Raw genomic sequence first — 22,100 nt, forward strand, 5'->3', positions numbered from 1 at the left:
GAGGAGACATAAAATGGCTGCAAGTTAAATAATCTAATTATAAATATGCCACCATCAACTCCTGCATGACTTCATCTCCCATGTATGTAAATCTAATGGGCCAAACCTCAACAAAACAGGTTCTTGATACTCTTCCAGCTGAAGCATTTGATCCAAAGCTCACAAAGTCACTTTGAATCATTTAAGTTTTGGAAGCTGAACGCCAGTTTTTCTGCCGAAAATTATTTTCCATCTAAAACTGCATTTTTCCTAGTGGAAACTTTGTAATTAAAAGTAGTCTGGAGTATTGTAACATAATTTATTTAGAATAATGTATTACTTCTACATTCTTTAAAAATGACAGGTATGTATCCCATGTACAATGAGATGCCTTTCAGTAAGGCACTATTACAGAATATTAAAAATTATATTCATGTGGCTACTAAGAACGTGGTTTTCCACCAGGAAAGAACATGTTTAAAAACTACAAAACAATACTCCAAATAAGGTCCAGAATACAGAATATTTTCAGATTGATACACAGTATGCAAACTCCAGTTCCTTCTCAAGATCAAAAAAATCCATAAATCCATATGTGTTTCCACAGGCTCTCCTGCCTGTCAGGGTAAAATCTTGAAAACTGTACTGTAACCAGGATGATGGAGGAAAATTACTGCCAGACAGATTATACAGTCAAGAAAAACGGTGTAAGTTATTTTTTGCCTCCTAGCTTGCATACATATGGGACAAATGCAAATTTGCCAAATGAAATACAGCTTAGAGTGCATAAATTTCAAACAGATAATACTTTGTACTTATTAAAGCTTGGCTTGGATCACAGAGAGCTTTTTCCTGAAATGCCAGCTTTTTTTGTGAAGACTGTTTTTCCCTAAAGCAGCATCAGTTATAAACAATGGTGTAGCCACCAAAACTGAGAGGACAAGACTCGAAGCAGATAAACTGAAACAATCTGACTGATAAAAACTTTAATCCTGCCATGCACTCCAAGTATCCTTTGAGGGGATGGTGGGGAGTTATTGTTTATTGGCAGATACATAAATACCTGGCCCAGAAGAGCCAAGATGTGTGCACAGATCTACAACTGCACATATCCACAGGGTGGGCATAAAAAGAGCTTTTCTGAAAAATTAAACATCACAAGGAGCCCTGTGTAGCTCTGGGGTCCTGAGCACTAACTAAAGGTTTGTGTGGATAATGGGATAACTGGTATGAAAAGCTATTTGAAGCCTCCTTGCACTCAGTGAGGTTGATTTAGATTTAGCTGCTTAAAGCAGGGCACTAAATCAGCAGGGAGAATATATTGGTTCTTCCAGAGACGAAATCGTGAATAAATAATAAGTTAGAATGAAAACTGAAGAGCCTGGATTCAAAGATAAACAGAGGTGTGTTTTTGCAGCGCTTTGGGAATAAAGGTTGAAATGGGATGGAAGTGGCTTACAAAAAGGAGGGAGAGACTTTTTATAAGGGCAGATAGTGACAGGAGAAGGGGCAACAATTTTAAACTGAAAGAAGGCAGGTTTAGATTAGATGTCAGGAATAAATTCTTTACTCAGATGGTGGGGACACACAGGAACAGGTTGCCCAGAGAAGCTGTGGCCACCCCATCCCTGGATGTGTCCAAGGCCAGGTTGGATGGGGTTTGGAGCAACCTGGGCTAGTGGAAGGTGTCTCTGTCCATGGCAGGGGTTTGGAACTAGATAAACTTTAAGGTTTCTTACAACCCAAACCATTCTGGGATTCTGTGGTTCTACGAAATCCTTGAATTGCTTACAGGGAGGATGGACAGTAAAATTTGAGGTCATTCCCCCTTTCCATGCTTTCCTGGGCATCCCCTACCACTTCTGCTGCGGGGAGCATACTTCGTGCAAGCAGCAGTGTGAGAGCACCAACCACGTATTTTTGTTTTCACTGGATAAAATCCTTTGCACTTATTGTGGGGAAAAAAGCCATATGTAAATAAAGCATGTCCTGAAAACTCAGGGCGTGGAAGTGCTGTGTGTTGCTGTGTCTCAGGGTTTGGGGGGTCTCACTCCTGGTGGTGTGTGTGATAGAGCAGCACTGAGCCTACTGGAGGCACAGGGACTTCAAGGATCAGCTTTAAAGACAGGGAGTGAAAAGCTGAGCTTTGTCCAGGGCTCAGCTTTGCTCTCCCTCAGTGATGGAGCTCTTGGGCCACCATGGAGACGCTGTTGGGCTGGAAATAACGGAGCAGTCCCTGGACACCTGAGGGACTGAACTCACAGGAGGCATTGTGGGCCTGGGGTTTAAATTTTTTACATCTTATGAGGAACCTGGGTGAGCTGAGGGACCTGGGTGTGTTTAATCTGGAGGAGGCTAAGGAGGAACCTCATCGCTCTCCACAATTACCCGAGAGCAGGTTGTGCTCAGGAGATGGCAGATCTCTTCTGCCATGCCTGTAGTGAGAGGACCGAGGAAAAGGCCTTAATATGAGGCATGGAAGATTCACATTTTAGGTGTTAGATAAAATATTTTCCCTGTTGGGGTGGTCAGACTTGGAATGGGTTTCCCAGGGAGGTGCTGGAGTCACCATCCCTGGGGGTGTCCCTGAGGAGCTGGATCTGGCGCTGGGTGACACGCTTTAGGGGTTACAGTGGGGGTGCTGGGTGGATGGTTGGACTGGATGATCTTAAGGGTCTCTTCCAACCCTGACAATCCCACGAGTCCACACGTTTAGCTGAATGCGGGCACAGCACCGAGGGGCTCGCTGCGGTCCCACAGGGCGGCGGTGGCCGCTCCCCTCAGCCCCGCACGGAATAGTCTCTCCCGTGTCCCACCCCCGCGGCGCCGAATGGGCTCTCCCGCGGCACGCGGTGCCCATGGCAACGGCGGCGGCCGCGGGGCCGGGCCTGGGATCGGGACCGGGATCGGGACCGGGATCGGGATCAGGACGGGGACCAACCCCGCGGGGCTGAGCCCTCAGCGCCAGCGGGGGGGTCCTGGCGGTTCCCCTTAGGGGACTCTCAGCCAGCGCGTCCCGCCCCGGCGCTGCCGCCCCCACCAAGGGCTGAGGGAGCGCCTGGGACAGGTGGAAGTGCCCCCGGATTGTGCCCGGGAGTGCCCTGCCCGCCCACAGCTGGAATTTGTGTTCCCCCCAGCCTCGCTGCTCTTCATTCCCCCCCTCACGGCTCTGTAGTCTTAGGTTACAGTTCTGGGCACTTCACTTCTTCCCTGCCCTTCCCACCTTTCATCAGTCTCGGAAAACTGAGCCTCGGTAACGAAACAAAAACCCCAACCCCACCGCTTTGCTGCAGGGCTTTTAGGTCTTGATTTTCTGCCTGCCCCTGTGCACTCTCTCTGTTTCCCTAGAGCTGAAGTTTTCCGCCCGGACCGACTGTTCTGCACACACTAGAGCTTGGGAGAAGCTTTAAAGGCAAGTAGTGACTCTGCTCCGTTTATTCAATAAATTTATTATTTATAGCCCCACCTGCTGCTCCCCCTGCTCTGCTTCCTCTGGGCAGAGCACTGCAGCTCACAGAGCACTTACTGTAGCTGTACAATGTGGATAAGGAGGCATTTATCTCCAGAAACATACTCGGTAATGTGTTTTTTTTCTTTTTTAGTAGGCTGCTTGGAGACACGGAGACCGTTCTCACGTCTTCTGTGTTTGAAGTTTTTTAAAATACAAGTTCAAACCAGAGTTCTTGGTTAAGCAGTGAAGATTCACCACTCCTGGAAATAGGTGTTGGCTTTTCACAGTCGTCAAGATAATACGTCTTTCCAAAGTGGGGTGAAATTTCAAACTGTGGGAAGATAACTTAGGGAAAGTGTCCTTTACCTGTTCTAATCTGAGTTTCGTGGTCTGACTTTGTGCATGTTGTATGGCATTAGACATAGAAATGAATAATTGATTTAAAAAGCTTTTGTACTGGTTGGTGTCACAGATATTGGGGCACGGAGGATATTTATTTATCCTGAGAGACTGAGATTCCATTGGCATACCTGACTGCTGGATTTAGACTGGCAGATAACCAAGGCAATCAAAGTTTGATTGGTGGGGTTTTTTTTCTTTCTTTTTTTTTCTTTAATATAATTCTTTTTCCTTTTTATTTTATTTTATTTTATTTTAACTAGTTAGCGAAACATTAAATGTTTGGAAGAACCACAAGTCTGAACCTCTCAGTTGTTGTAATTAACAGCAAATGGGTGGGGAGCAATGACAGACAAATTCTTTATTACACTTAGAATTCTTCTTCAAAGGAAAGAGTTAGGTTTGAATTATTGGTAAGTGGATAGGACTCAGTGTAGCATGAAATCCGTGTTCATGGTTACAATAATTGGATGTGAGCTATTACATATACAGTAGTATCCCTTTGGATTTTATGGGTTTATTGATGTGAGAAAGCTGTTGGAATTTAGTCTGCTCTAGTTAAACTCTTGCAGTTTGAAATAAACTGCAGCCATCTTCAACTGTCTTTGAGTTATAAACCCGTCTTTAAATTGATTAGGAAGAAACGTGAGCTAAGCTGAGATACAGGGTGTGTGGAATTTGGGTTCATTTAGCTATGCAGGCTTTAAAGTTAAATGTCATTTAGCCAAAACACCACTGTTTGTTTTGTTCAGTGGCACTCTATATCCATTAGCACAGAGGAACCTGCTAGAATGATGAAAATTGAGTACAGGGTGTATAGAAGAGCAGGCAGAAAGGATGTGGCTAATTAATGCTTGATTTATTTATGTTGATGAGTTGTTTTACTGTTTGCCTCACCGGCAAATTGTGTTATCTATTAGTGAGCAAAAAAGGATTCATTAAACAAAAAGCAGACAGGAAAAAAGGAACTCCTGTCTGTATTTAAATTATTAACCTGTTTCTGAGGAGTTTGGGGTTGCCTTTGCTGGACTTCCCTGTCAGTCCTGAGCACCTATCTCATGGATACTTCAGGATGTCTTACAAGCTATTTCCCCATGAGGTTTGTTTAATTGTTTGACTTTTACAATCTCAGTGTTTAACAGCTGTTCTTAAAAAAATAAGCTTATACTCTAATAGCTGTTAAATAAATTCATGTCTATCCCCTGTTACTTTCAACTTGAGACTTTTTTTTTCCACCCAGTATTACAGTGTTCCTGAAAAAAAGAGGGCCTTTTATCTCTGATATTGTCACACAATACCTCTGATATTTAACTCTGCTATTATCACAACTTCTAACTTACCTCTTTAAAATATTCCACTGTAAGCAAATGTTTAAAGTTAATAAAAGAATACAATTTATGTGAGTTAACTACTTTCCCCCCATCAGCTTGCTAAGCTGGCCTCTTTTTTTTTTTTTTTTTTACACTATTTTTTACCTCTTTCTTCTTTGCCCCCCCCCCTTTTTTTTTTTTTTCACTATTAAATATCCTTTGGGCTGCCTCAAACCAAGTGTTCCCTCCTTCTGTCCAGCTGCACTAGTCCTGCTAGCACACATTTGCCAGAGAGGAACTTTCTTCTATTCAAAGTTAATAAAACCTTGTTTTACCTTAGAAGGTAATAAAAGAACAATTGTTTTGCCGTGATGTTAGGATTGGGTGGTTTGGTTTTTTCTGACACAAGAAGAAACATATTTGGTGCACACCTTGTGTCAGCAGTGAAATGTCATTGTTTCAGGTTCTGTGGCACCAGTTTGGACTGTTCATCTGTGCTGGATGAACTTGCTTTTTGGGAGAGTGTTTTACAATGTGGGAAAAAAATGTATTTGAAATATCATTGTCTTAAAATCTTGAGAGTAGAGAGTAACTCTGCTCTGGGAGTTATTGTATTCCTTTGTATCAATTTGTACATGACAGAAGGAATTTATCTTCCCAAGGCAGTTGAGGTACTTTGACTTCATAGCCATTGGTACAATTTTCTCCTTCTTTGTGCCTTCTATGGGTCTCGTTCAGTTTTATTGTTTTATTTAATATTAAACTGCTTGCATTGAACTTTAGGGAATTGCCCAAGTGAAAGACAAGAAAATCTTTTCCCTGGTATCATAAAAGTAATAAAAAGGTAGGGATTTTTTTTCCAGTTAAATTCAATTTAGAGTTGCTCTAGGATTTTATTGGTACTTCATATAAACAAGTTCTGTGCTTCATTTTTCTCACCTATATGTGAATATTTTTGGATGTTTAATGAGTTTTTTACTGTTTTAATTTCAATCAAATTCCCATTTCAACAGGTTTCTGACTGTAGATTATTGAAATTCTCTTTTTCAGAAGAAGTTATACAGGGTATCATGAATATCAATGATTTTGTGATACTCCCAGGCTCAAAAACTGGAACCTCAGTGAGATTAAAAACAAAGTAAGTGCATTCTGTCTGATTGGGATTGAGATGTGTTGTGTTAACTTTTAATAACTTTTAATGCAACATTAATAGAAGAACTTATTTGTGCCACAGCAATAGGAATCATGATGTGTTTCTTTTCTAGCATTTTCCCTATGCTTTTATCCTTGACCTTTTCATAGGCTTTAATCTATTTTCTGCTTGAGTTAAAGGTTTTATAACTCTGTATATCTAATGTGTAATACAAAATATACTAAAAAAGTCACTGGGATGGTTGATTTTAATATAATTAAACAACAAACCTTTCTGAGCACACAGTTGTATGACTTTTGTGTTGGCCACTCTAAAGCTCATTTTGGAGTAGCCCTGTCACTGTCACGCCCCTTTTCCAGAACTGTTTCCAGTCTTGATGGGAGATAGAAAAGTGATTTATTTTTTTTTTTTTTTTGCTGCTTTAAACTTCTTCAGGTGCCTCACTCGCTTTCCTATAATTTCTGATGAATATTTTGCTGCTTTAACTCCTCCAGAACCGTCAGAGAATTGCAGCTGGAGAAAGAGCAGTTGGAGACAGAAAACAGAGAGATGGAGAAGAAATTGCGGCAACTCCAGTCAAACATGAGCAGAGAAAAAGAAGAGAGAAAGTAGGTGGAATTTCTGTATGGAAAAATGGAATCCAGTGAGATGCTCCCTCCACACCTTCCCCTGCCCCAGATGGGTTGTCCTGCAAAGTTTGGGATTCACAAAAGTGTTCAGTCTCTCCAATTTCTCTTCCCAATGATAAACTTGCTTCCCTATGGCTTTGTTACTTTTAAAGTCACATGTGACATTTGATCCCTTTTTCCCCCTTTTTTCCCCTCTCCCTTTTCTGCTCTCTGACTGGATTTGTCCTCTTAATTTTAAAGCAGGAGACAGAGAGTAGTTTCTCTTGCACTGTTTTAGTCTTATTTCTGCAGTTTCTCAGGAGGATTCTGTTCTTAACATTGCTTTGATCCCGTTTTTCATGTGCCTGTGTAGCTTCAGAGCTGCATCTCCTGTATGATGGGAAACAAGGCTTGGAAAGGAAGCACAATGGAATGAAGCAAATGCTGGGGTGGAAGTTTAAATCTCTCTGACTCACTCTGAATGTTGGCAAATCCCTGCAACATCTGCTTCCATTTCTTTGTGTTCCTGCCTGATGTGCTGTGTCACTGGAGATGCAAAAGCCTTGGATACCTTGGAGCCTTGGTGCTGCTCAGTTTGCAGCTCTGGCAGTGTTTCCCTGGGCTGGTGAGGCAGATTTCCAGATAATGTGTGGCACTTGGCCTCCCATATTGTTCTCATGTCCTTGGACCTGCAGATCCTGATCGTGGTGTCATGGTGAGCTCACATGACAGGAGCAGTGGGAATCATGGAATGGTTTGGGTTGGAAAGGACCTGAAAGATCTTCTAGTTCCAGCCCCCTACCATGGTCAGGGATACCTTCCACTAGACCAGGTTGCTCCAAGCTCCATCCAGCCTGGCCTTCATCCCTCTTCCCTCCTCTGTTCTCCTTACTCTTTGTTTTGTTTGGTTTTGTTTGTTTTGCCCTATGTTTGTTTTTCTGTAAAACAGAGCAGGTTTTACATTTGAATCCTTGCTCACTATTCCACAGCATTGTGTTCTGCAGTGTCCTAAAGCTGAAAGTCACAGTTTAATCTCCCTTACTCTTAAATTCACCCCCTCCATCTTCCATGTTCATCATAGCAATCAAATCTAAATTGATTTATCACTGAAATTGTAGGTGTTTGTTCCTGACTTATTAAAAGGTGCTGCATTTTAGCAGTGCTGGATGAAAGCCCTGGAGTAAGTTGGGACAATGAAGACTTATCTAAGGTGTACTGCTGTTTTTATTATTCTAAAACCAACCTGGGATTTCCTTACATTTAAAAGCTTAGACCAATTTCAAAATCAGTTCTTTCTTATACATTTGATATATTTACTGCTGTTAAAGTAGATGGGAAGCAGGGTGCAATGTGGAGGAGGTGTTTGTGTTTTGGGGAATTGATTATCCTCTAGAGAAGTATTTTATTTTTGTGATGCTCTGTTCATATTTAAAAACCTGAAGGAAAACCTGTATGTTTCTCTTGCTTACAGAAGACATAATTTTTGAGTTTTTTCTTGCTCTTGGTTCATAGGAAATTAAGTTCTTATCACTGGAAATCTGGACAGGCAGGACCAATGACCATCCAACCCCGAGTTTTGTCACAAAGTAAAGAAAACTGGAAAAAGGTATTAAAGTACATTTGCAAGTAAAGCTATTTAAAACAAAGCAGGGTTTAGAATTAGATTTATGCTGCAGAACATGGGAATTTTAAATACTATAAAAATAATAAGAGGTTAAGCACCTTCTGAGTAAAATCCCTCATTGTTTATTTTCCATGCCAAGCTTATGGTTCCCTTTGAGCTGGAGGAACATCAAGTTCTGTTGGGTGATCTGTTGTGTTTTTAATTGTGATAGGCAGCAAATTATCATTGCTTCTACAGGTTTAATATTGTAAGAATTGAAAAATGTGATTTCTTTTTAATATTCACTCGGTAGGGTATTTTCCCTTATTCCCTTTTGGAATAGGCAAGGACAGTTTTGCTGACACTCTTAAAAAATATTCAAGGTAAAGCAGACATTTGGGAATGGTAAAAGCTGGTCAAATTTGTAAGTAGCTGAAGACTGAACCTTTTAGGGAGTGTTATCACTTCCAACTGTAATAAGCTGGTCTTAATATTTCATTCTTTAGTGAAATAAGTGTATTTTAATGGCTTAGGCTCTTGTCCTTGAGGCTGTGTACATCATGGAAGCAGGTATTAGGTGTGTCTGTCAGCAAATAATGTTCACAAGTGCTGGTAAAATCCCAGTTGTGATAACAGAGCTTATGTTCTTCGCTTGTTCTGTGAAAAATCTGTAGGGGATCCTGAAATCCAAACTAATTCAGCTTAGAGCTGCTTCCCCTTTGCTTTAGCAGGCACGGATGTGTCTGCAGAGGCACAAATTGGCCTGAGTGGGACTTGAAAAGAAAGTTTTCTCTCCTGTTTTTTTTTCTGGCAGCCATGCTGTGTGTGCTGGGTTGAAATGAGAGCTGTTAATTAACACAGACCACTTGGAACTGGCTGAAACAAAGCTTGGATAAGTCTGGAGAGAAAACCAGACAATGACAACTTCAGACTGAGCCGTCACAGTTGCTGTTTGAAGCCTTTTGAAGCAGCAGGAGTTTGGCAAGAAGGTCCTCTCAGCCAACACACTCAATTCCAATAAAATGAAAAGGTTTTCTTTAGCCCACCTCCTTCTCTTTCCCCTTCTCTGAGTAACTCAAAGCTGTTGCTGCTTCAAAAGACTTCAGATTTCAACTCTGATGGCTGAGATGGGGCAGAATGTTCTGAAGGGTAAAATTAAAGCAAGGGGTGAGTGAGGGCCAGTGAGGATTCAGTGTGGACTCTGCAGGGAAAAAGTGAGGAGCAGTGATGAAAATCATTAATTATTGGGATGCTGAATCATGGATGGGTCATGAGGAGAAGCAGAGTGAAAACAGGCTGAGACCTCCCCCCTCAAACAGGGGTAGGTGTGAGTGCAGGTTGTATGTGCAGAGGACATCACTGGTTGACATCTGAGTTTAGGTCACTGTGGTTATGCAAGTTCTACAGTTATGGAATGTTCTGGAGAACATTCCTGGCTGGGCAAACAAGGACATAACATCATTTCATGGCTGGGGAGGGAAAATGGTCCCAGCCTTCAGGGCTGTCACGAGCAATACGTGGAGTTTTCTCTTCATATACATGCCTGGCTGCTTTCCTAGTACCAGCAACATTTTCATTCTATTCTATCAAAAGTTACTCATTTATTTTCATTAACATCTTAAATATATGTGTATATGTTCTTCCATATAGGTTTCTTCAGGAAAAGTGAAGTTGCAAATACTCAAAGACCAGATTCAAGGTAAAGACATCTTTCTTAACTAAATAAAATTTCGTGATTTTCTGGTAGCTTATCTATTCTTGGAGGTTGCTGCAATTAAGCCATAAAGAAATCAGAGACTGGAATACTGGATTAGGTTGTTTTTTTAATTGTTTGTTTTTTTCCAGAGCCAGTGAAGGAACAATTTAAGCCTGAAATGGAAAATGCTGTAGCACATAAGAACTCTGAAGTGGAGAGGGTTGCATGTGGACCAGCTGAAATTAAGAGTGTGCTGCTGGTAAGTGAATGCTCTCCAGCAACACAATAATATGCATATAAGTTTTTTGTAGCAGTATGGAGACAAACATTTATTATACATTGTTATATGTTGTAAAATGAATTGCCTTGGGTTTGTCCAGGCTGAGGTGACAAAGTGACCATGCAGCAACTTCAAAAGAGGAGAACACTACTTAAACATTTGAGATTAATTTGATCCTACATTAGTTAATTATCTTCTTTTTCTGGAATTGAAATCATAGTAAGAGTTTTTCTCATCTGTTTCCTAAAATACATTGGTGATACCCACATAGGCTTTGTCTCTGTGATAACTGTTTATTGCCCATAAGGGAGGTTTTATGCACTGATCTCCCTGAATGCAGGGAAACAAATGATTTTATTACCACAACTGTGACCAGTTCTTTAACTGGCAACAGCTAAAGAATTCCTTTAAACTGTATTTTTATTAATTTGCACAGCATGTGAACGTGACCGAAGAAGATTCTTACCTAAGTAAAGAACACCCCCCTGTGATTAAAATAAGTCATATGGTTACAGGCAAATAGGGCAGAATTGAGTGGCCCATGAATATTTTGTAGCTTTAAATACTTTGATAAGGACCAGAGCACGTGCTGAACTGTGGCTGCTTTCCAAGCTGGCACTTGCTATATTAGAGTGGAAATTATTGTTATCGACTATAAGGTGATTTATATTTAATAAATTTTGCCTTTCAGAAAGTATAAATAAGAAACCTGGCCTCCAAAGTGTGGTGTTGCTTCATACTATTTGATTTTTGAAGTAACTTTTGTTAATAGAATAGTTCCACTCTTCAATAAGAAAATAAAAAGTATCACCTCCCTTAGAAAGATTCCCCCTCCCTGGCCTGTGGGGTCATGCTCTGATTTATTTCCATTGCTTTTATGGCAAATTAAACCCGTTGGAGCTGCTAACACTCAAACCAGATGGAACAGTTACTTTGTGTGTGTCTTTTAATGGCTTTCCTTACCAAAAAAAGGTTCCTGTGGATTTGAAATTCCTGCCATCAGAGCCAGCGGGATTTTGCTGCTTTAATTCTTTTTTTTTTTCCTTTTCATGCCCTCTCCTCAATTTCATTACTGCTCACCCAAAAATGAGTAAATACCCCAAGTAGTTACTGGGTAATCCCCAAGCGCGCGGTTTGGTTGATGCTTTAAGCCCCTAATGATTTTTTATTTTTCTAATATTTGTAAGACTTGTAAGTTTTATAAGTAGGTTTTAAAAGCAGAAACCCTCTCTTCTTTGTCCCTTGTCCCTTTCCCTTTCTCCAGTACCCTTGTTTATACATTCCTTAACCCTCTTACCCCATTCTATCCTCCCTATATCACTCATAGCCCCAAATCTAACAGAAATGTTTAGTCTTTTATCAAGGCAAGGCCTAGACAGTTGACAGAACAGCATATCAGGGCCTAAACCACAGAATATGGTCAAGAATTAGGTAACTCTGTACCCTTTGTGCTCTGATGATGGTGAAGGTGATGAAGTAGGTGGTCCTGAAATGCACCCCAGACCCATTTTCAGGGGGTGGACACATCTGGGATTGGATGGATGGTATTATAAAATGTAACCTCTCGGGCACAGGGGCTCGCGTCTTGTAACATCTCAGCCTTGGCAAATAAACCCTTTCTTATCTCACCCCTAATTTACTGCTCTGGAGATTTTTTTTCAGCACCTCAATCCCACGGCAACAGGTTTTTCCCGGGGGGTTTCCATGGGGCGCTGCCGGGAGCGGGGCTGCAGTTCCAGGGATGTTCGCCAGGCGGAGCTGCGGCCCCGCAGGACGCCCCGAGCGCGGCTGCGGCTGCAGCACCGGGATCCGGGAGCGCTCCCACCTCCCGGGGATAAATTGGGCTGGAAATGCTTTCTTTCATGACGAATGGAGCGAGGATTTGCTCGCCCCGCGTTAGGTGAAGGGCCTGCCTTCTTTCGGGTGCTTCTTGCCGATCCCAGGAACCCCAGGAACAGGGATTCACACAGAAAACTCTGAGCCGTGCCCATCCCGCCTTGCAGCGCGAGGATCGGAGGGAAGTGGGAAAGAAAACAGGGAACAGCTTTGTAGGGTGGTTCGTGTGTCTGCAGGCTCAGGGTGACTCACAGGGACCGTTTAATGTGCAACCAGCAGCTGCAGAGTCGCTGGGTCGATCCTGGCATAGAGATGTGGTGTGAGCACGTTCTGCTTCTGTAGAGGCTTCTCTGGCTCTTTCTCATTGCCCTCTCTGCCTGTCCCTTTGCTGCTTTTGTGGTAAGAACTTGTGCTCTGCTTTGAGATTGTATAGACAAAGGGTCTTTCCTTCTGGTCTCTGTGTGGAGGAACATAAAGTATCTCTTGGTTTTGCTTGATAATCGTTCAAGAGTTGGTCATCAAAACTCTCCACAGTAGTTTTATTTGTTCTAATGAAGGTTGCAAATCAGCAAAATCCCAGTGTAATACTTGTTATTCTCCTTTTGTAGCTGTTTTCAGTCAGTCTCATCTAGTTCTTTAAAGTTTGGACTTCTCTGAGCTGCTTTTTTAATGTATGAGCTGGTGTTCCAGTTACTCCTTTGGATCATTTTCCTCTTATTGACCTCTACAGATGTGCTCCTGTCTGCTGTGAAGCTTCAATGAGTAGAACTTCATTAATAAAGTACATAGCTCATAAATTAGTTTAAATGAGATGTGGTGCATAAAATGCTTCATTTAATCTCTCCTGTCCATGGGATGTGAGCTCTCCATGGCTGTATATCCTGTGTATAGGATGTGGGCTATCCATGGCCACTGCTCTCTGCTATTAGAAGCATTTAAAAGTGGGGGGTTTTTTGTGTGTCTGCTTATGCAGATTTCTTAGTTTTTCTTATTTAGCTCTTGACAGAATGTTCCAATTTAGTTGTGAGCAAGAGCACATAAAACCTGAGTGATCTTGAATTCCAGGGTAGTTTGGCTGAGCCCAGGGAACTGAGTGTTGCATTTCCACAGGGGACACTAAAAACATTACTGGGGAGAGAATTGTCATCACCAGTGCTTTGTTAATTATGTCATGGAACTGATTTAGGAACCACCCTCAGAATCAACCTGTACAGGCCCTGAAAATGAGGATGAAGGATTATTGCTGAATGGCTCATATAACGAGGAAGAATCTGCAAAGTCTTTCCAGGAAGCTTTGCTTCAATGGAGGAAGGGAAATAGTGATAACAGGGAACAAGTGCCAGCCAGTGAGGTGCCATCAGGTAGGATTTGTTCTGTTTTAATTGCATTTTAAATACATTAAGAGCCAGTTGGGTGAGTTGGCAGATTTTTGATTGGTGAAGGGAGATCTTCTGTTAGAATAATAAGTGGTTTTTTCTCAGTTTTTCTCTCTGTGTTCCTTTATCAATAACAACAACCTCTGAAGGTTTTTTTTTTTATCTTAATAACATGCAGGTTAATGTTTATCCCTGGTTTTGTACTCAGCTGTGGCATTGGCCAGATTCTTCAGCTCATGTCCCTTCCTCATTGTTTCTCACATGACACTTTAATATGAACTGCAGTGCTCAAGCAGAAAGTCCCAGCTTTTAACTGAGGCAGGGAATGTGCAAAGCTCAGGATTTTGTGTGTTCTATCAAAGTACATTTCTTGCTTGCCTTCCACAGGCTCTTAATATTTCTTTGTCCCAATGAACAGCTGCAATCAGCTGAAGTATGCATGGAAAAATGGGGAAAAAAATCCTCTTGTCTGATTAGATTTCTGCAAGCTGGTCTTGTTCCTCCAGTCTGTGGATGGTGTTTGTTCTCTCTGTATTTTTTGTACAAAATAATATTGTACTAACTTTTTTTTTTTCCTTTCCTGTGATATGGTGGGATTTTTATCTGCTGGCCATTTAAATTTTGGGATTATGCAAAGGCTCAGTGAGGGATAGACTACCAGTATGTTGTTCATTCAAGAATAATGTAGGTAAATAACAAGTTTATAAACTTGAACATCTGTATTTATTTTTTTTTTTAATAATTCTAATAGAATCTGTGGGAATTTGTGAGGTCCAGACCAGTGTTACTGTTCTGGAGGAACCTGTCCAAGTGGAATTCAAGAAGGATGGCCTGAGCTACATGGAGAAACTCTTACTTAAGAAATACAGAAGGTATTGAAAGGAAAAGCTCAGAAATACTTCAGAGCACTAACAAAAATCCCCTTGAAACTTCTAACATATTAGATACATTATCAAGAGTTAAGGGGAGTGTATACAGAGTGCTTTATTTGAATAAAATAACCATCATAGCCTGACTTGATGGTTTAATGGTTCAGAATTACTGCAGGGGGAGTATTTGGAGGGATTCTCTTTGCTCTCAGTTTACTGTAGAGTTTGAAGACTGATAATGATATTTGGTTGCTTGATTTTCTGGGGCATTTGCTACAGGAGTTTTATAGACAAAGGGAAGAACAAGCATCAGGATGCCTTTAGAAATGTTGCAGGGTTATTTTGTTACTCACTGAGGTGCAAGGTCATCTCAGGGAAATTAGGAATAATTAGCTGTTAATACAGCTGGAGTAAATAGTGGGGTGGGGTTTTTCCTTTTTTTTTTTTTTTCTATTTTAAGGACTATGATATTCTATATATATAATGTAATTATGACTTTTTAAGATTGATTTCTTCTCCTTTTTCAGAACTCCTGTTGATCAAATTCCTGACAGTTGCATGGAAGATTTAAAGCCTGTGCAAACCCTGAGTGTCCATCAGGCTGTGACTGGAGGAGGAGGAGAAGGAGATGATGATAATGATGTGGATGACTTTTCAGGTGTAATAAATTTCTGTTTGTTGAATCTAAATAATAATTATTTTTTTTTTTTTTTGCAATTTATTTTGCTCTGATTGCTGAACAGCTATACACTTGGGAGGGTTCTGCTTAAAGTAACAATAATGAAAGGAGGAATTTGTGGTACTTTAACATAAATAAAAGTTTGCATTTTTATAAGTGTAATTGAAACAGGAAAAAAATAAATACATGAAATTAATTATATTTCATAGTTGAAGAGGTGAAGAGATTATGGGCATCTCTTTTTAAAGTGGAAGAATCCAACACCACTTCTGAAAATCCAGAGTCAGAGTCCTCTCTGAAAATTGAGTTCCTTGATGATGTAAGTGTGTAATAAAGGAATTCCTGAATCTTCAGTCATCTGAAGTGATTTTTTAAAATCTTGACAAGTTAAATATTTAAAGGACTTTAATAAATAATTTGCAGTATGAAAAAAATATGGGTTTATCTTTTCCATACAAATGTGGAAAATTTATCTTTCCAAAAGTTCCCTGTATTTTTTCCTGTTCTGTCCAGGGACCTGCACCATGTAGAAATTATACAAAGATGAAGTCTTTAAGCTTTTAATCACTTGAGTTACTTGACTTTTTCTTTAAATTTTAATCCATTGCTGAATATGGATGTTTTTTGTTTTTTTTATTTAGTCTCACAACACAGAGTTGGAAGAATCATCCAACTATTTGGTGGTGGAAACTGGGGCTGAGGGAATGAACCAGCAAGGAAAAACTGAAGCTCTGGAGCAGTGTGGAAGGTATCAGGAATGCAGAGATTCTGTGGAAGAGAAAAAGGAAATAATCCCATCTTCTGGTTTAGTTACACCCCTAAGAAAAGGGAGCTTTTCTTTGCAGTCAGTCACACTTTTATGAGTCATTGATACATTGTTTTAAAGCCACTACAGAATATTAATTGCCTTTAATTGGAGAGGCATCACTTTGAAAAGTCTTCATTTGGTTCCTTTGATCACTCCAATGTCAACCCATGTAAGATACAGTTCTTTCCATGTGCTTGCCATGAATTCCAGGTAGAATTTCTCTTTTCTAAGCTCCAGCCTCAGCAGAAACAGGAACTCACATACAAAATCTGTCATTACGCAGTGTTGTGCTCTTTTAAGATGTTCTCACTTGACTAACTTTGTAATTCCAGACAAAAATAAGAGTCCTCACAATTAATGACACATGTGCAATTTGCTATATTTTATTCTTCTGGTCTTTTCTCCTTCCCTTTCAAAGCTGTTCAGCAGTTGCAGACCAGACCTTTGGCCAAGAGAAAGTGTATGAGAAAGTCTTCTTGTCATTTAACTTCCACAGCTGACACTCAGTGTTTTTTACCTTTTTCCTTTTGACAGAAATCCTGTTTCTTCTCAAGAAATTTCTCAAGGTAAATTTGGAAAGTTATTATTTGTACAATAGACCTAAATGTGTACAGTTTATCATTCTCATGTAAGATGTGGGAGTCAACTATGATGGTTGTCTGAAAAATAATTAACATTAAATTATGTGCCCTTCTCTGAGCTCTCAGGTCCCTTGATTGCAATTTGATGGGCTCTGAGAGCAATTTTGAAATGATGTGTATCACTGTGACAGAAATCTTGCTTCTCTGAGCTTGTATTTGAGGGAGAAACCAACCTAATATGAGTTGAATACTGAAAATAAACCTATTATAAAGCAGGTCATCTTCAAGTCAGTTTATCTGTATTAAATCTAATTTATAGCATGTGTGCTTTTGATGTATAAAAAACTTTTATGTAGCTAGGTTGAGAAACTGTATAAATGATTACCTGTTCTGCATGAAAGATCATCATTGGTATTTAAGTAATCCAGTTGCATGTCAGGGAAATCACTGTGAAAATCTGACAGCTTTGTTTTGTGGCACTCTTGAGGAGTCCCACAGATCTTACTCCGTGTCCTAAAACTATGTAAAAAACCAGTCACTTTTTTAATATTAAGAAATAACTTAGAGTGTAAGGGTTATTAATTTCTTGTTCTTGCAAGTCCCAAACATTTGCTCCAGCACTTCAAGACCTGGCACTTGTTCTCTTTGTGTTGAGTTCAAGAAACTGCTCGTTTAACTCTTCAAATAGGGGGAAAAAACCAAACAAGAGCTGACTAATGAGATGTGTTTTCTGTGCTTTTGTGGGCACAGGGTAAAAAATAAAATGCCTGTGTGTTGTATAAACAGAGAAATACAGCTTGCAGAATCATTCACAGCCTGATAGGATGGATTCCAAACCATTATACTGCTTTTAAAGATGTTTTTATGAAATTACTGCTATTGGAGTTCTTTAATGGAGGTTTCACATTTGAAGGTCATGAAGAAAACACGGTGGACTTGAAGGTTATAATTCATATTTCTGTTAAAAAAACCCCCCTATTTTTATGATTGTAGAAAAAATGGTTGTCTGCAGTCCTCTGGAAGGAAATGCAGTGCAAAAGGAGAGTATTAAACCAGAGACTGGGAGGTCTCTGGGCTTCTGGGAAGCACTGGAGGAGATCTCCAACCCTACTGAACTAAAGAACAACAAACACCTTGAGACAGAACTGCAGGAAATCAGGAAAGAGTCACAAGAACTGGGCAGTGTCTGTAACAGTCACAGTTTGGGCTTGCCTGTCATTAAGGAATCTTCACCAGTAAGTTATGATGTCTAAATGTTAAGTAGATAAATGATGTTGCTTAATGTCCTTTAGCAGGAGGCACCAGACCATGTTCCTGAATCAGCTGAGAGGTGGGGATGGTTGTGTGGTTGCCTTGCAATACTTGACCACTTTAGCATGTTCTCCTCTAGAAACTCCACCCCATAAGAGTAAAGTTTTAGTTAAAGGGTTATAGAATCATAGAATCATAGAATAGATTGGGTTGGAAAAGACCTCCAAGATCATCAAGTCCAACCTCTGATCCAGCTCCAATTACTATATCAATTGTTTCTGCCTGCCACATATGTAGGGGATGAGGGTCTCTCTGCTTCCTACTTTATATTGCCAAATTTCTGTTAGTGCTAAAAAAAGCAAAAGAAAGAACAGTCTGATCTCAGACAGGAAAAAAAAAGACAGTGTTGGGGAGAAGCAGCTCTTACCATGTTAAAATTGAGGTTACTTCACCTCTCTGCTCAATGACCAAAAATTGTAGATACTCTTATCTGACTTAAGTTCCTCACATGTTCTTTGGTTGACAGTAAAATTAAAAGCAAAAAATCCTAGAAAAGGTTGGGACATAGATTTGGAGTCATTGTTAAACAGTGCTTACTCTCACTGAGGTACACAAAAGTGAAACCAAAGAAAAACTGCTTTTCATGTCCCCAGTGAAAGAACAGACTCAAACTCTCACAACATGAGAAGTTTTTTAGGATTTTAAGGCGTATCTTGTACAAAAACATCATCCATATGAATTACAGCAGGCTGCCAAAATCATTCCAAGTCCTATAAAATGAGCATTTTATTAATCTAAACTTGCAAGGACAACTTGTGAAGTTTTCCTCTTTCCTTTCCTGTCTCTGCTGTCTCTGTGTTTTATTCAAGCTGCAGGATGTAGCCAGAAGACACAAATCTGTTGCCACGTGGTATCGGGGACTCGAAGGTTTCTTTGGTGCAGGTGCAAACCCCAGACAAGGAATTCTGGCAGCACCTCCTTCCCTGTGTGCTGCCTCCAGCCCTAGGGACAGTAGCCTCCCTTTTCCAGGTATTGGTATGTGAATAAAACCCTCAAAAATACACTATTTATCCCTGTTGCTGTAAGACATCCTTCTCTCCATGTAACTTCCATCCAGTTTCCTTCTGGAAGTCATTCAGGGTTAAGTCACGCCAGCACACACTGGAGTTGTGGAAGGATAAAATAAACTTGCTACCTTGAGGTAAATTAGATCAATCCAGTGCCATAGATTGATATAGATTTATATAATTATTTCTATTCCATGACAGTTTGGCTCCAGGAGGTTCCTGTTGCTTTTAATGGTGTATAAGAAACAACATGTGAAGTGGTTGGTGAACATTATTAATCTGCTCAAGTGTATCACTTGAAATTAAGCTTTCAGTGTGTTCTGTATGGGTAGAAAATTCATTGCATGGCTTCTTTACATCACACACATTAAATGCAGCAAACATAGCACCAGTAAGTGCATATTAACACAAAACCTGCCAATAATTTCCTCTGGTAATTTTTTAATTTCAGGAGGTGGACAGTGGGTTTCTGAAAGGAGCTTAAGTGAATATGCTGAGGACTCTGTAGTTCAAGGTGTCATGGAAAGGCAGTTGAACAGACCTTCCAACGTGTTCAGGGCTCAAAATAGAATTTCTCCTCACATGGGGGTGTGGAGGTCAGGTAAGGACCTACTTAGGGTCATTTTTCTTATGTAAAATGTAGGCACTGTCTGTGAGGACTTTGTTGAATTTGGGTCATTTTTGTGTCTTTGTCTGATGTATTTTGGTACAATGGCTTCTGTCAATGGCATTGTTTTCATAAAAATGGGCTTTTGAGTTAAAAATTATGTGTTTTCAGTTATCACTACTAATTCTTTTTATTGTGCTTAGTTTCTACTTCTGTTTCTACTCCATTGCTCCCCTCTTAACTTGAATATTTAGAGAATAAACTCTTCAGCATAAGTTTATGTGTTACTGTGTGTTTGCAGTCTCTGGTGCAATATGGATGTGATCTAATAAAGGATTCCTTTGCTACTGAAGTAATTATGACATGAGCTAAAAGAAACAAGGGACCAAGAAATGCACAACTACATCTGCACTTCTTTACCTTTCTCAATTTCAGCTGTCTCCATCTCAAGAAATCTGGTTTACATTATGTCTCTCATCACAAGCAACCAGTTTGGCATTTTAATTTAAATAATGCTGTGTGCAGGAATCAAAACTGTCAATTCTGAATCCCAGAAAAGTATTTGAAAGTGTCTATCTTTTATTCATGTTATTTTAAATTAAGAGAAGGAACCAAAGTTGTAAGCTTTCTGCACACAATCACAATGTCTCCCTTCCTCCAAATCTGTGGCATTGTGCATAATGCTTAAATCATATATATTTATTTTCTGAAAGATGCTTTTGAAGTATGAGGTGCTACTTTCCAATATATTTGTAACCTTTTTATTAACATCTATAAATTCACAATCTTTAGCAAAATCATTTTGTAGTGACAGTCTTCATCAGCTGAAGCTGTTTTGAGACATTTAATGGCAAGGTTTTGTTGCTACTCTGGGATTTTTTAAAAATTGATAGTGTAGATCCTGCATTTTTTGTTTATATTTGTTCCTAAAACATTTCAGATCCTGAAAATCATTCCATCTCAACTTCTGAAGATGGAACCTCCTTCAGCAGAGACTTGGAGAACATCTATGGAAATACTACAGATTTCCATGAAAACCTGGAGCTAGAAGACCACGATACAGCTGATATTTTTGGGTAGGTTAAACTTACTGAGTGTGTTTTTTATGATGTTTTAAAATGCTCAATATGCCAAAAATCATGTAGAACTGAAATAAAACCAATCTCAACGGTCTAGTTGTTGCTTATTACAAATGTCAGTATGATCTGTGTTGTACCTTGGTGTCCTAAACCAGTTCTCAGGCAACTCAGATTAAGAATAAAGGGATTTATTTTGTTGTTGAAACTCCAAATGATAAATTTTGGGATTGTGGGTTTTTTTAATGCATTAGCACTGAGATTTATAAAATAATCTCTTTAAAATCACCCGAATTCTTTAGTTTTAAGGTATTTTGAAAAGAGCAGTTGTGAGCAGGTCAACCAATAACCTTTAACCCACCATTATCTGTGATAAACCTGTTATTTTGGACACTGAGGAGATGACTGGAAGTAGGGAAGTTCCCCAAAGTTCTGTGTCTCACTGGTTTCTTATATGATCTCAGAACTAGAAGGAGTCAGAGAGACTTTGTGAGGTTAATTACAGGCCATGGAAATTTAGCTGAGTCAGAGATTTATGACAAAAACTGAGGGCAAAAGTTGAATACAGCAGCTTGTACCCCGTGTGTGCTGGCAAAACCTCCTGCAAAAGCTAATTTTTTACCTTTTGGTTCTACATATGTGAACATTTGTCACTAAGGCTCAAAGCAGAGCAAGTTGAGGTGCTGAAAATCAATGTGATGTGTTTCTTTTAAGGGCCTGGGATGAAAGCCAAATGGATGAGGAAGAAATTCTGGAGGATAAGCAGCAGGTTCTTGCATTACAGTGAACACAGAAAGGACTCAATTCCCTCTGCATCTTTGTGTGTCACAATAAACCAAGAAGCAGAAGAGGTTCTGAGTGCTGCTCAAGATATTATTTACTAAGGATTATCTTATGAAGTTGTCAGTAAAACTCCTTAAAAATATCTTGCTTTGGGTTTTTTTATTAGTCTGAAGAAACAACAGAATAAAAGAAAACTGGTCTTGTGCTTTTTTTTTTTTTTAGGATTGTTCTATTCTTTATCTTTTTTTATTCAATAAAAGTTTTCTTGCCCACAGATGGAATTTTGTGTCTCCAAATGCAGTTTTATGTTGCCAAGCTGAGAGGTGCCAAACAGGGATTATTATTAGTGGAGTTTTATGGAAATTATAGTTTTGAAATTACCTTAATGGTGTCTTTTGGACATGTCTTTAGGATACTCAGGCACAGCAGCATTCTTAGCTTTAAAGTTCTTTTTCCCTTCATCATGTTCTGTTTGAATGTGGCTGACACTTTTTCCTTTTATTAATATCCTCCAGTCTGGTTTTTAAGGTGATTTTCAAAGCACCTTAAAAACTTCCTCTCTCTCTCTCTCTCAGTTTTAATAAAAAAATTGCAGGGACAAAGATTTCTGTCTCATGGTGTTGGGAAGTGGGGTTCATTAAAAGCTTTTGTCTGACAATTCTTACCCATTTAGGGGTAAATTGCCTAA

General features: G+C 39.7%; 1 protein-coding gene across 3 annotated transcripts; it reads left to right on the plus strand.

The window, feature by feature from the left end:
• The first annotated feature begins 2,841 nt into the window (after positions 1–2,841).
• Positions 2,842–21,617, plus strand: ZBBX (zinc finger B-box domain containing). 3 transcript variants are annotated; one of them, XM_027647648.1, is made up of 18 exons: positions 2,842–3,232; positions 3,328–3,391; positions 6,190–6,277; positions 6,787–6,900; positions 8,413–8,506; positions 10,154–10,202; positions 10,349–10,458; positions 13,502–13,676; positions 14,440–14,563; positions 15,088–15,218; positions 15,449–15,558; positions 15,881–15,987; positions 16,582–16,613; positions 17,622–17,863; positions 18,749–18,908; positions 19,398–19,547; positions 20,494–20,629; positions 21,344–21,617. In XM_027647648.1, the coding sequence occupies exons 3-18, from the start codon at positions 6,210–6,212 to the stop codon at positions 21,414–21,416; spliced, it is 1,875 nt and encodes a 624-aa protein (XP_027503449.1). In that variant the 5' UTR covers positions 2,842–3,232; positions 3,328–3,391; positions 6,190–6,209; the 3' UTR covers positions 21,417–21,617. The 3 variants fall into 3 exon arrangements, with proteins under 3 accessions (XP_027503449.1, XP_027503450.1, XP_027503451.1); XM_027647649.1 differs by having other exon boundaries at positions 14,443–14,563; XM_027647650.1 differs by lacking the exons at positions 2,842–3,232; positions 3,328–3,391 and having other exon boundaries at positions 6,188–6,277; positions 6,728–6,900.
• The last annotated feature ends 483 nt before the right edge of the window (positions 21,618–22,100 follow it).

This window comes from Corapipo altera, unplaced genomic scaffold (assembly GCF_003945725.1).
Source record: "Corapipo altera isolate COAL_440 unplaced genomic scaffold, ASM394572v1 113, whole genome shotgun sequence".
NCBI classification, from domain to species: domain Eukaryota; kingdom Metazoa; phylum Chordata; class Aves; order Passeriformes; family Pipridae; genus Corapipo; species Corapipo altera.